Consider the following 13,575-nt stretch of genomic DNA (forward strand, 5'->3'; position numbering starts at 1 on the left):
TCACTGTGCCATTTATACCACACGAATGATGTACTGGCACTTAGCTACTGGTGGCCTTTAGTTACGATGCCACTATTGTGTTATATCTGTCACTACTGTGACATATTGAGTTGATTTGGGGATAATGCATTCACCACCTAATAGCCTCACCGGGGGGCTGTCACGTTGGTGTATGTACTTGGTTGTATGTGACGCGGTCCTAGTAATAATAATAATAATAATAATACAGACTTTGCGACTGTACAATTTTTATTAATCTCTGTATTTCCTTATGTATGCTGGTTTTATAGCTATTAGTTGTGAGGATTAATGGTTCAATAAGGCTTCAATTATTCATACTTCGTGGCATACTGCCCTTTATCAATGAAAGAATGGCTTCTTTCTGATATGACGTCACAACATATAATGGCTGCCAATAGTTGGGCGAATTAAACATTTTCGAATACAGGCGTCTATGGAGAAAAATTTTTGATCAATCATATTTCAGCCAAGATAGAAGATACAAGCTCTAACTAACAGAAAGTAAAGTTTTTGGTTATATATAATATAGCTATCAAAAAAGTAAAGATTTTAAAATGAAGTAGGGATTGATATAATATACACGCTACAAAAGTAAGGAAACAAATTAGACAACTACTTGCTAAAATGAGACACAATTTAATGTCTACTTTTGGCTAGCACTTTGAAATGAGACCATCAAATTAGCCAAAAGTAAGGATTAAAGTGCGTCTCATTTTAGCAAGTAATCATCTAATCTTGTTTCCTTACTTTTATTGCTGGATCGTTTCTCATTTCAGCTGTAACATTTTTGAGTTTGTTTTCTTACCTTTGTAGCATGTATATTATATCAATCCCTAAAATTTTAAAAGCTAGTTTGTTTACATTTTATGTCTAACTACCTAGTATATTATACTCTTTGTTTTCAACATAGTATAAATATCACTTGAAGCAGCTATCTTTTACTGTTGTACGCAATAATCGCCTCTAAAAATAATTATTGTTTTGTCTTTTAAAGCTACAGTGTATTACAGCAACTGATAAAGGCTTCAGCTGCATTTCTATAATTCCTTTAATGTTGATGATTTAACAGCAAAACATCGCCGGGGAGTCTACCATTAAGAGTGGAACCCTCGCTTTTAGAAGTATGGATCCTGAGGTGGATCTGCCCCTCAAAGGCAACATTAGCTAGCTACCGCGCAAAAAAAATCTAAACTGGTAAGACTATAAAACGACTACCCCACATTAATAAATGCAGAGACAACTCCTTGGGTACTACACCCGTTCACCCTTGTCTTGCGCACACGTACAGTACTTACACTTCGCTAAAATCGCGTGTTTGGGTTGTGGCGCTCGCCGCAACTATTAAGCGCTGCAACTATTAATTATCCTTCGAGAAGAACAAAGAAGTGAATGAATGATGAAAGCAAACAGCATGGTGTAGTGGACAGAACATAATTGGAACAACAGGTTCGTGAATCCGCTGTCATTACCTTGGCTGTCTGAAATGTCTGGAGCCATACACCTAACACAATTGGGTCTTACAGCAGGCAGGCAGGCAGGCAGATGAAATTCAGGTGAATTTCAAAATTTTTAAAACTCACTGTACATCGAAACATTAGGCTTTAAACTTCGTTTAACCAAGGTACAGCATCATTACAGCAGTACTAATGTATTCCAGGTGGTTTGTTCAAGTAAAATTATTGCAAGGCTGTTTTTTAAAGTGTGAAAAAAATGAAGCCATATGATTTCTTACCAATCCCTATTTATTAAGCACTATCATACTTAATGGTAAGGATGAACTTACACTATATAGTCAAAATCTATGATCAAAAAGCTCCCAAAAGACGCATAAACAGTTCATTGTATTGTCTTATAACCATACCTGTTGGCTGTAGCGCTGTATCTTTTTCTTGGCTGGAATACACTGTATGACGGATCAAAAGATTTTCTCCATAGGCGTCTGTACTCGAAAATACTAAAACCCCCCCACTATTGGCGGCCATCTTATGTTTGCAACATCATGTCGGACAGAGGTCATTATTCATGTTACCTCATATGTATGCCACCATCTTGAAAAGCAATTAAGTGATGTTATGCTAGGTATCAATTGGCATTGGGCTTTGACAGTTTTACCAATATCTCCAAATACGGCCGATACTGATACTAGCATCAGTATTGGAGCATCAGCATTAATTTTTGTGACTGCTCACTGCTTAGTTTGTAGAACTACTGAATTTTTTCTCCATTATCTCTAGTGTCCAAGGAATTGGTCCCCAAAGTTTCAACATATTGTAGAGAGTACCGAATTTTCGTGGTATGAAATTTTCACAGTTGCAAACTAAAACAGGATTTTCACGATTTTATTTTCATGGTTACAAGTTAAAACACCTTTTTTCACAATTTTATTCTCATGCATCTACCTCAAGTTTTTGCTGTTTTTCGTGCTTAAGTAAAGAATTGTCTTGCAGCTATTTGAGTTGACTACGTGAGATATAGCTCATTACTTCAAGCCAGCCAAGCCAAGCGCTTTGCCGAGCAGCATGTTGCAGTCAACAATTGATTGTGCTAACAGGGAGCTGAAAGCGCCACCCACAGCCAAGCGGGTAAGAAATGTGGAAAATATATGAAGCTCAATGATGAAGAGAGAGCTACTGTTAGCAAATATGCTGCAAAACATTGAATTGCAGATGCCATTCGACATTTTGAAGCAAAGAAACTTTACGCAAATTTAGGGAAGCTACCGTTCGTGGGTGCGTGTCATTATCCATATGTCATACCACTAGCACGCATATACACGTGCTGTAAAGAAATGTTTTATGCTATGAAAATTTCACGATTTTCATGGCTGCTAAGTTAACCACGAAATCCGTGAAAATTACGTACCAGGAAAATTTCACACGTATGGTAGTTTTGGAATTATAGTGCTAGACAGTAGGAAGAGCAATGAAAGTGATATACTGAAATAAACCACAGGCACTTACATTCACAGCCATAACTTCCGTTGCATTAGTCAACAAAGTTAGGATTTGGCTTAAAATGTTCGCAAATTGAACCAGGTATAGTTTAACCCTGTAGTCACTTACGCACATACATATGAAGGTGGTTTTATTGAAGAAATAATGACGATCTTTTTTTACATACGTATACTGTATCATAAGCAAATTTATGTGAAATGTAATACCGTTTGGGCAATGAAAATGCAACAAAGATATTCGAACTTTCCATGGGAAGGTGAATAATGGTGTATAGTTTAAATCAATTTTTAGTCTGGCTTCTCTGAGTAATGGATCATTACAGGAAAACTTGTGCATTTTTTCTTTTCAGCATGCATAATTTCATTTTTTTTCTTCTCAAAACGCATGCTTGTGCAAACTAGGTGGGTTTTTGCAGAAACAGTCACATTTACAAGTGTACACATAGTGCAATATACCTGTTTTAAAGACAGTTCATTCCTCTGTAATTTGCTCAAATTACCCTGAACACTTCGCTGTTCCGATTTGACTCTATCCACCATTGTCTTCACCTGCTCTTGTTTATCACCAACTTGACGTTGCTCTTGCTCCAGTGAAGCCAATCGTCCCTTCTGTGCTCTACAATGTGAGGAATAGTATACATGATGTAGGTCACAATAATGAAGCGTGTTTCAGCACTTGTATAAATGCATGTACACGCAGTGATGTCTTTTTTTAAACCTTATATGATGCTCTTTACTGGTAGTAAGGTAAATCTTGGTCCTCCTGGGATCATCTCTGTTTGAGTAGAATCGACCCGCAGGCAAATGTTGATCTCCCCTCAGAGTATAGCACCCTGCCACACCTGGGGGCGCTTGTACCATGAAATCCTCAGCTTCATCATTTCCTTCAATTAAAATTGTACTCTCCACCCTGCACTATAGTAAAAACAACCAAAAATTCAAAAATTGACTACGAAATACTGTAAGTACACCACATCATACCCTGTACACTTTAGCACACAGGACAACACTTCTTAGTACAAGGGGCGTCTATGTCAGAAGGCTCAGTAACAAATAACAGTGGTGTTTGGCTTAAAAATCCAAACATCTACAGTTTGTTGGTTCTATATAATGTACAGTACATGGCTGGAAACGGTTGCACATGCATGAAACCACCTTATAAATACAAGGTCACACTTTGATGATATATGTTCAAGCAGTTTGTTGGTTGTGCTTTATCTCATCATTGATGAATTCTCTTATGAATTACCACTAATAAAATCCTGCCACAGCTAAAGCAGCTGACAGATGGAATAGTATCAGTACACCAAGATGTAAATGTGCTGAAATGCAAGAGCTTGCTTCAGCGCAACACCTGTCAATGATAGGGCAGACGGAAGCAGATGAATTGGCGGATAACTTCCTCCTACCACCACTGGGCCCGAAGGATGCTATATACTAATGCATCCAGATCAAGTGGCTATCAGCTCTGAAACCTCCCACAAATATGGTGACCATGTTGCTTTTCAGATATTATTCAATGAAATTAGAACTCACTCACCCCATTCTTTTTCCTTTAAAGCTATTAAACACAGATTATGAAAAATGTATATGGATGTTAATTAAAGCCACAGCATCACTTAACACAAACTACTTTCATGCATTTAACTGGATAATGATCAACTAAATTTGCACCCTGCTAGCTGGTATAATAAGAGGTTTAGCATTCAGTATAATAATTAAAGTGTACTCACTTACTCCAGTAACTTACGTGATCAATAAGGACATTAGTACATGTAGCATTGCTGATCGTCAACTGAGACAACACATTAGGATGAGGACAACTAGGGACCTACAGGAGTGGCAAGACCAGCATCACAGTATTACATATACAACTGTGCTGATCGAGTATTAGCCAATTATGAACTATTTCATTACATAAACAACACCATGTAAACAATTCAACTTGCCCACGCATCTGCCATTATTTTGCACAAGTGCAAATATAGAAATGGTGTTGTGCACGTTTGTTGACTGTTCTAACCATCCGTAATAACATACACACTGGAGTTGTCTATAAAGTTAAGAGATATGTTTTCTTGCTGTCATTTCAAGGGACGATTTGACAGTTGAGGTGCTTGAAAGTGATTCAAAGACAGACTACAGAGTATGTTAAAAGGACACTTTCTATCAGGCAAGCCGGAAAAGTTATGATGTACTGTAACAAGCCCAGACTGGCTCCCTTTCATCAATCTTGGCCACTCAAAGTGCCAGCAGCCAAGCCAGCAGTTGACAGGTGACATGAACATGCCAAAAGAAGAGCTGTTGAGCAATGATCAAGGAAAGACGATAACAGGATTTTCAACAAACAAATGGAAATGATTGGCACATCAGAGATAGGTACAGTGATTAGGGGACTGGTACATGAGATTGTTGCAGAAGCAATTGTGAAGTAGCTGCTATTGAATCAGCCACTGTGAATGTTATACATTGTTTAATTACTGATGGTGTAGAAGATTTAAGGAGTATTTCTCAGGAAGCTTTTGAGCTAGAGACCCTACATCAAGCTTAAGTAAATTGTAAATGCTTAAAGCATTAAAAGCCGAATTGAAAACTTATCATGTCACTACTGATTGACTGTCGGCAGAACTAAATGAACACCTACCACCATTTGTGAAGTCAGTAAAAGATTGTGCTATATTACACTGGAATGTCCAATGTGAAGGCATTAAAAACAATTTTTGAACACATGTTGAAAACTATGCCGGATCAACAAGCTCAGCAGTTTATGTGCACCTTGGTCAAATACTACTTTTTAGGGTTTAGCATACCAGTTTGGTGTATCCAAGGCAACTGTGCTGAGAATTATTTTCAAGGTGACTACTATAGATGGACATTATTAGACTAAAAGACTTCATTTCTTTGGCCAGATCAAGCAAAAGACCTTGTCAATTATTGAAAGATTTGGAAAAAAGATTGCTGTGAGGATAGACCCACCATCTAAACAAGAGCTTCTGCATGGTGAAATTGTAAACACAGAAACACTGCAAAGGTGCTGATTGGAATAACACCTCAAGGAACAGTGGCTTTTGTGACAGATGCATGGGTAGGCTTTGCCAGTGATAAATATATTACGGAACATTGTGGGATTTTAAAGAAATTTTTATCTAGCGGAACAATACATTAGCCAATCACTCAAGCCTGAATCAGCACCCTTAAGGATCACACTAGTACACTGTCATCCAATGACGTACCAGCAGTTAAATCTGTTCTTTCAAGTGGTGACAGTGGACCTAGTGTACCAGTTATCTATTATTTCTGAATGGAGACATGTCTTGAAAAACTGTTCTGATTCCGATTTACACTCATTTCCAAACACTGGTATCCTTGAAAATGCACTCAAAATGTACATGCCTGATTCTTGACAACTACTTTGGCCTTCATCCATTGCAAAAGCACGCACACAAAAATCAGAGTAAGAAACATGTTTGTACGATGGAGATAGCTGAAAATAATACCATACAACAAGAGTAAGTTTCTTTGGCAACACATTTATAGACTCTAATAATGTGATGTACGGTACCTGTAGGTTCATCACAAGTTTGAACAAGAAGCCACTGAGTTGTTGGATACAGGTACAGTAATTTTGAAAGCCACTGGAAAAGTTTGTTGTGTCCACTGTGACTGTATAGCTGGTCTGGGAGAAGCATGCAGCCATCCTTACTATTTTAGCCAGAATACAAAGTACTGTACAAGGACATGTACCCAAGAAGAATGCCAGTGGTTAATTCCATCATATTTGAATACTTTCAAATCAAGGACATAGATTTTACGTCAGCAAGAGGAAAGAAAAGGAAGCTGGATGAAATGATTGATGATGACAATAATGTACAACCTGTTCCTAAAGGGAAAAAGATCTACAGAATCTGAACTGGCATTACTCTTGAAGGGCTTAGTTGTGGAGGCACAAAGCCAGGTGCTCTGTCTTTAACACCAGATGCAAAGGTTATGTGTGATGTACCTCAACCTTTAAGTTCCTTAAAGCAACCACAATACATGTAAGTGAACTACCTGGAATTGTTAGCACAGTGTGAATCCATTTCCTAGAGAAATGGCAAAGAAAGTTGAGCAGGCAACAAGATATCAGAGCAGTTCCAACCTATGTTTCTAATATAGGGCAGGTAGGATTACAGCATCATGGATGAAGGCTGCTTGTCATACTAATCCAGCAAATCCTGCTCAGTCACCGTTCAAGTCAATTTGTAGCCCAGAAGCCTTAAATTATACAACTACTGACTAAACGGGATTGTAAGCACAAGAAATAAGTTCTGGATCGCATAACATCCATGATGGCTTTCTTCCCAAATGGTAACGGTGTTTTTAAGTTCCTTCACCTCGCTTGAGGAATCGGAAGTGCTGCCTTCCACAAAATGTATCTTACTGCAAGTAAACAAAAGCACAGTGACTTTTCTGTGACAGACAGTGGCTTAGTGACTAATCTGAAATAGCCACATATTGGTGCATTACCAGATGGCATTAGTAGCTGCAGTTGCCATGGAATAGGAGTTCTAGAGATCAAGTACCATAGAGGCACAGATATTCAAAATGCAGCTGATGATCGTAGTTACTACATGAAAAAGGTTAATGGGATGTTACAGCTGGACCATGCCTATGTTTACTATAGTTTATATATTATCAGGTAGAATACCAGCTTCAAGTATGTCTTTAATCTGTCCAGATACCGTAAGCAAAGAAATTTTTAAGGGGTTCAAATTTTCATGGATTTTATGGGTCTATGCACCTATGAAAATAAGAATTTCTTACTGGATCTGGGCTTGCAGCATTAGTTTGTTTGAATCAAGATCAACTGACACGTGATTGTGCATTGTCACTACTACCTTACTTATGCAAGGTTTGACAGTATCACAAGCATCGTTAAAGAAGTGTACAGTGAAGTTATGGATGCTGTGTGTCACAGCAAAGGAAAGAAAATCGAAGAATATCAGATAGTAGCCTGATACTGAAAAGGCAACTACTGGAAGTACGCTAGTAGCCAGTGTCATGAGAATATTCAAAGACAAAAAGCTTGAAGACAGCACCATGAGATATTGGCAAGATTACAGCACTGTAGCTGTGAAAGCCTTGCCGTCTAAAAGCGAGGAAAGCTAGACATGCACTTACAACAATTTATTGGCAATATGAACAAGTGTTGTTATGGGGTGGGGACAGGAATAGTGATAAAGCATACCGGTAAGAAGCCAGCTTTTAACTTTAAGCAAAGAGTGGGCCATGAATGTGTTGTGTCGAATAGCTATACCAAAAAAGAGAAGTTAGTTAACAGCAAATGTAAGTTTTAGCCTGATAATTTTGAGGAAATAAAAAGGAATTTTTTGGCTACATACATGCAGTTGTGGAATGGAAGATGTGCCTCCAAGTTTGATCATTAATTGGGATCTCACACTGGTCCCTCTAGTCAGTGGATGAAAGGGGTGAATGAAAAGGGTAGAGATCGATGCAGTTGATGACAACACACAGACAACTGCTACATTTGCATGTACTTTATCATGAAAGTTCCTACCAATACAACCCATACACCAAGGCACCAAAACAAAGTGCATTCTATTTCCTGCTAACTGGCACATTACTCACTCTGGGCCAACAAGTTGATGACGACTGCCTATATTGAGAATATAATGTAATAATTCCATGTTAAAAAGGAAAAGGAATGCTTGGTCCTGCACACTGCATTGGTCCTCTTTGATGTATTAAAACCAGTCACTGCACCAATCGCTTTCAAGCGTTGACAAGCTTACCAAGGATTTCGGGCAGGAGTGGCATGGAATGGAGATATGCCAAAAATTGGGGGGAAATGTGACAGAGGAGGTGGACCTCCTTATGAGTAATATGAAGCCAATTACAGCACGCTAGATGATCAACTTTCCAAGTACACTTCATTGCTCATCCTCATCATCAGTATCATCATTAATGGATTTAATCATGCAGGTATCACAGGGAATATTGAGCTGTTACAATTTGAACAGTTATTCTTGACTACTACATGTGATTCTCTGCAATTTACAAATTTACAAATCCTAATATGCAATATAGCTACTAACAAAAAAACAGTGATTTGTGATGTTTTAAACATACACAGAGATGATCGCGCATCTTCTTTGATCAAACTTCGAAGCACTTATTCCATATGCTAAATTTGTAGCAAATGCTAATGCAAACAACCACAGTCTTTGACTCCTTGTTGCTTCTGTACTCTTGGTACAATATAGTGGATCCTGAAAGCAAAGGTCTTCTCCAGCTTATACTTAGTAGCAACATCAACCTCATTCTACAATGAGTCATACATTTACACCTGACCAGGTTGACACCGCGAGAATGGCAAATAGATGTTTACCCAAGCCCCAATGTGTTCCTGAACTTGCATAATTGAATGATGGAAACTTGTAACAGGTAAGCTTTTGGGCAACACTGATAATTTTGTCATCAAGTTTGTTGTGTAGTAGATCTACCTTGTTCAACATCTCAATACAACATTCTGAATTGTTAGCCACACACCATCCAGAGCTTGTATCCTTCTCTTACTGTACATGTACTCTTGTCCAAGTTCACACTTTCATCATCTGAGTTGCCATTCTCAACTATAAGTGTTGCATCAACATCTTTACTGCTGTTGTCATGGTATCTGCTGCTACCGGCATCATGGTATCTGCTGCTACTGGCATCTTCGGACTCAGTGTCGGAGCTGTCAAGTCTAGCTCTTTCATATCTGAATCAGACAGCTTCATACATGTAAGCTTCTTGACTTTTTCAAAATTTTTTTCACTTCAAACGATAACTTGCAAGGGATCTCTAGGTGAGCCCGCCTAGAGGAAGATCTCTTGAATACTATTGGTTACCTGTAACCTTAAATATTGAGGAACCACAGCATCGTAAGAACAGTGAACAAGTAGCTGATATTATTAACTTGCCAATTATTTCACCATCTCTTACAACAGCGACAGTGAACGCCAGTTTCTCTCAAACGGATAAATGTCTTACTGTACCTGGCCACCCAGACTGCTTGATAAAAAAATGCATTTGAAAAGCATTGCCATGCTATACATACTGCAAAAATACAAACCTACAAATTTGTCTTTCCTTCGGAAACCACTAAATCCTTAAAAACAAATACACTTACAGTACAATTTGATCATATCATATGGAGAGGACAGCATCTAACACTGTATAGTCCTGTAACAGATGATTGTGCAGAAGTTAAACAGCTTCTTTCCATGTACTGTAACATATAGATGCCATTGTGTCTTAATGGTTAAATATGAAAATATGCTAGCTAGTTTATGCTACACGGAAAAGAATCTGTTTAACTTCTGCTGTTACAGGAATATATGGCATTAGATACTCTCCTCTCCATATTATTAAGTCTTGATCACATAGTTCCAGGCCTTTATGCACTTTGGACTGCTCAAGTGTCATAAAACTACTTTGGAGCACCAGATAAGAACCGGCACAACCCTATTAAAGGATTCCCACTAACAATCTTTCCAAATGGATTGTCACCATAATCTTATCCTTGTAATGTCTTTTGGCTTCTTCAAGCAATCTTTCAAAATACGAAGATATTTGAGGCACAGTCACAGGTGATGAAGTAGATGACAATGACATTGTGGAAACACACCAGAACTGTACACAGTAATGGCTGACGTGTGGGTGAATTGAATTTACATAATGCTGCTCTTGTAATGAAATAACTCTGTTGGGCATGAAGTGAAGTTCAGTTAGCATATACACAAGTAATATAATTGAGCCCAGTTTTAAAAATAAATGTGATACTATAAATATTTACAACCTAATTTAAATTCTTAAATACATTTCTGGTTATCAGATAAATTATAAAATTAACTTACATGTGCTCTTGTGGAACAGTCATATGCACGATTCTACATTAAGATAGAATTCCAATAATAATTATTAGAATGATGGATTCGCTTACAGTGTAGTGATACTGAATTATGAGAGGCATAAACTTAAATGGCACCTTTTCTCTCTGGAAAATATCTTTCATGATCTGACGAAGTGCTGATGAATCTTCATAATTGTCCACGACAAATGCATACATATTGCTTGTCCCTATATTCTTCTGTATGGCTATTATCCACTTTGGGTCTTTAACTGTAACCATGGAACCAAGGGGGCCCATGGGTAGTTTACGAAAATGATGTGATTCAGCCTGGATTCGGTTGACTAAAGTAATCATCCATCGACCAAATATGTCCAGCTTGTGACCACTGCCAGAACTAAGCTTAGCGAGGGAGTTATGACACTCTCTAACTGAGTTTGCCAAATTCTCCATCTGATCTCTAATAGTCATGTTCAGAAAACACCACACATGATCATCTTAAATATTGTCCCGTACATACACCACATTCACACTACCTTCTAACCCAAGTACGACACAGCACGGCACAAAATAAACTGCAGTGTGAATCAATTGAGCTGTGTCAAACCAGGCCCACAAGACAAGATGGGTTGGCTCAGGTTGACCATGACCAGGATACAATGTAAATGTGTTCTGGGCTCTTGTGCCATGTTTAGCCATATTTTTACAGTGTAGAAAATACTTGCTGTACAGCTAACAGAAGCAAATTATTATTGTTAACCCAAGTTAACTAGACACACTACACTATTGGTAGACCCCCAACCATTTTGTTATACTGGCATTGGCAAAAAAGTATAGCAATTGTATACTGAAGAGGGTATAACATTGTGCAACTATTTCTTGTGTCGTTGCTACAACTTCAGTAATTTTACTAAGCATCTAAACAAAGAACAACTATAATTGTACATTGTGCACTTTTTCTACAGTAGCTCATTATTATTCAGTGCACTCAATCCTCAGCATGCATGCTGGGAGTAGTGTGAGCAAGTACTGATTTGAGTTTGATAAAAGCAACCCGGGACAGTGTGAGTAGGGTGTTATATATCCCTGTACTGTATCTAATACAGCAGTACATGTACTTGTAATACACCATTGTACTGTTCGTACCACTGTTTGAACACAAAGCAGGCACTAGAGATTCTACATGTAACAAAGTGGCTGTACTTAATTTGGATCAAAAACAGTTCAGCTATGGTCCACAAAAAGTATACACTGCATCAATTTGCTTCACAGTTGGTCAACTGGCTACACATACACTGTAAGTACATACTTATCCACAATCAATATCTACAATAAATTTAGATAGGGCTGGAACAAAAGTCTGGAACCTTCAAAACCTTTGGAGGTTTGTAACCTTCGAAGATTGTTTTATCCCTTAATGGAAGCATGTAAAATATCATTGTAGTCTATGCAGTTGTACTAGAGCTTGTACTACAGCTGCAACAAAGTGCGAGACCATATGGATATATACCCATCAGTTATTAAGTACTAACAAACAAAGCTTTGAAGGCTTGGTAGCTTTCTTGCAAGAAGCTTCAGAGGGTAAAATTTGACCTTTGTTCCAGATACAGAATCACAGATGTGTTTTTACAACACAAATCCTTACTATCATTGACGGCTATTTACTTGTTGGTATAGTCTACTACAGTATATTATGCACATTAAACTTACGCAATTTGCCGCTGTTCTCTACTATACTCATTAGCAGACTCTCGATGGTTGGTTATTACTCTTTTACAGTCCTCAATCTCCTGTCGTACACCAAGATGACGCTGCTCAGCTTCCTCCAGATTACGTTGCAGTTGCTCATGCTCCGCATGGTTGTCAGCAAAGTTGCTACAAATGTTATTGCAAAACAATGTACACAGAAAACAATTCTAAGAATTGGAGTTCTAAAAAATTCTGAATACTATGCACTAACAAATACCCTTGTGCTATAGTTATGTCTTAACTCTTAAGCACAAAAATAATAATCTAATAATAAAAATTGCACACTTGAGAGCTTTTCTAAATTTTTCATTGATTAACCCTTTCCTGTTTCGCCCTTACTATTTACTGGAACCCGTGTTGGTTATCACTCAGGCAAGTGGCAGCAGTGCTCATTGCAGTGTTTTGAGTTTTTCTGCATTGGTAAGAACAATGCAGGAAGAAACCCCAACCTTTGTGATGTCAGTGAAGCCACCATTAAGCAGCTAGCAGTCACATGGGCGGATGACAATGTTGGGATAATTACACATGTTCACAGTATAGTACAGTAAGTCTGTAGAACAGGTGGTAGATTGCAAACGATGTGTTGCTGTCCATGTCAAAATGTGTGCGATAAGATGTTCGCTGTTGTAATACCAACCTAAAATCATTGCATTGGTTCTGTGCAAAGTGTAAATGTACAGTTTCGTACTGTCCTAAGGAAAGGGATACTGAACCATCAAGCTACAGTGCTACAAGTGCCATCGACTACTGAATTTGGAGTCCAGACACATCCACTGTACCAACATACAGTATCCACTATTCCAGAGGGTGGACTATATAGTAGAAACAATATCTGACATACATTTGTTTTGTTTCCTCAATCTTCTTCTCCAGAGCTGCCTTTTCATTCTGTTTGCTTTTCATCTCCCGTTTAATTTCATTAATCTTTGACTACAAGAAAAGATCACAGCATCACATTACA

General features: G+C 38.1%; 1 protein-coding gene across 2 annotated transcripts in view; it reads right to left on the bottom strand.

Moving 5' to 3' along the window:
• LOC136257521 (structural maintenance of chromosomes protein 6-like) overlaps nucleotides 1-13,575 on the bottom strand; it is a 57,728-nt gene that overhangs the window by 12,587 nt on the left and 31,566 nt on the right. For both annotated transcript variants that reach the window (XM_066050748.1, XM_066050749.1), the window contains exons 9-15: nucleotides 13,456-13,544; nucleotides 12,576-12,740; nucleotides 10,959-11,325; nucleotides 10,873-10,905; nucleotides 4,725-4,805; nucleotides 3,693-3,889; nucleotides 3,431-3,590 (exon numbers count right to left, since the gene is read on the bottom strand). In XM_066050748.1, coding sequence (XP_065906820.1) covers nucleotides 3,431-3,590; nucleotides 3,693-3,889; nucleotides 4,725-4,805; nucleotides 10,873-10,905; nucleotides 10,959-11,325; nucleotides 12,576-12,740; nucleotides 13,456-13,544 — 1,092 coding nt within the window. The remainder of the gene's footprint in view (nucleotides 1-3,430; nucleotides 3,591-3,692; nucleotides 3,890-4,724; nucleotides 4,806-10,872; nucleotides 10,906-10,958; nucleotides 11,326-12,575; nucleotides 12,741-13,455; nucleotides 13,545-13,575) is intronic.

The sequence above is a fragment of the Dysidea avara genome, chromosome 6 (assembly GCF_963678975.1).
Source record: "Dysidea avara chromosome 6, odDysAvar1.4, whole genome shotgun sequence".
Lineage (NCBI taxonomy): Eukaryota > Metazoa > Porifera > Demospongiae > Dictyoceratida > Dysideidae > Dysidea > Dysidea avara.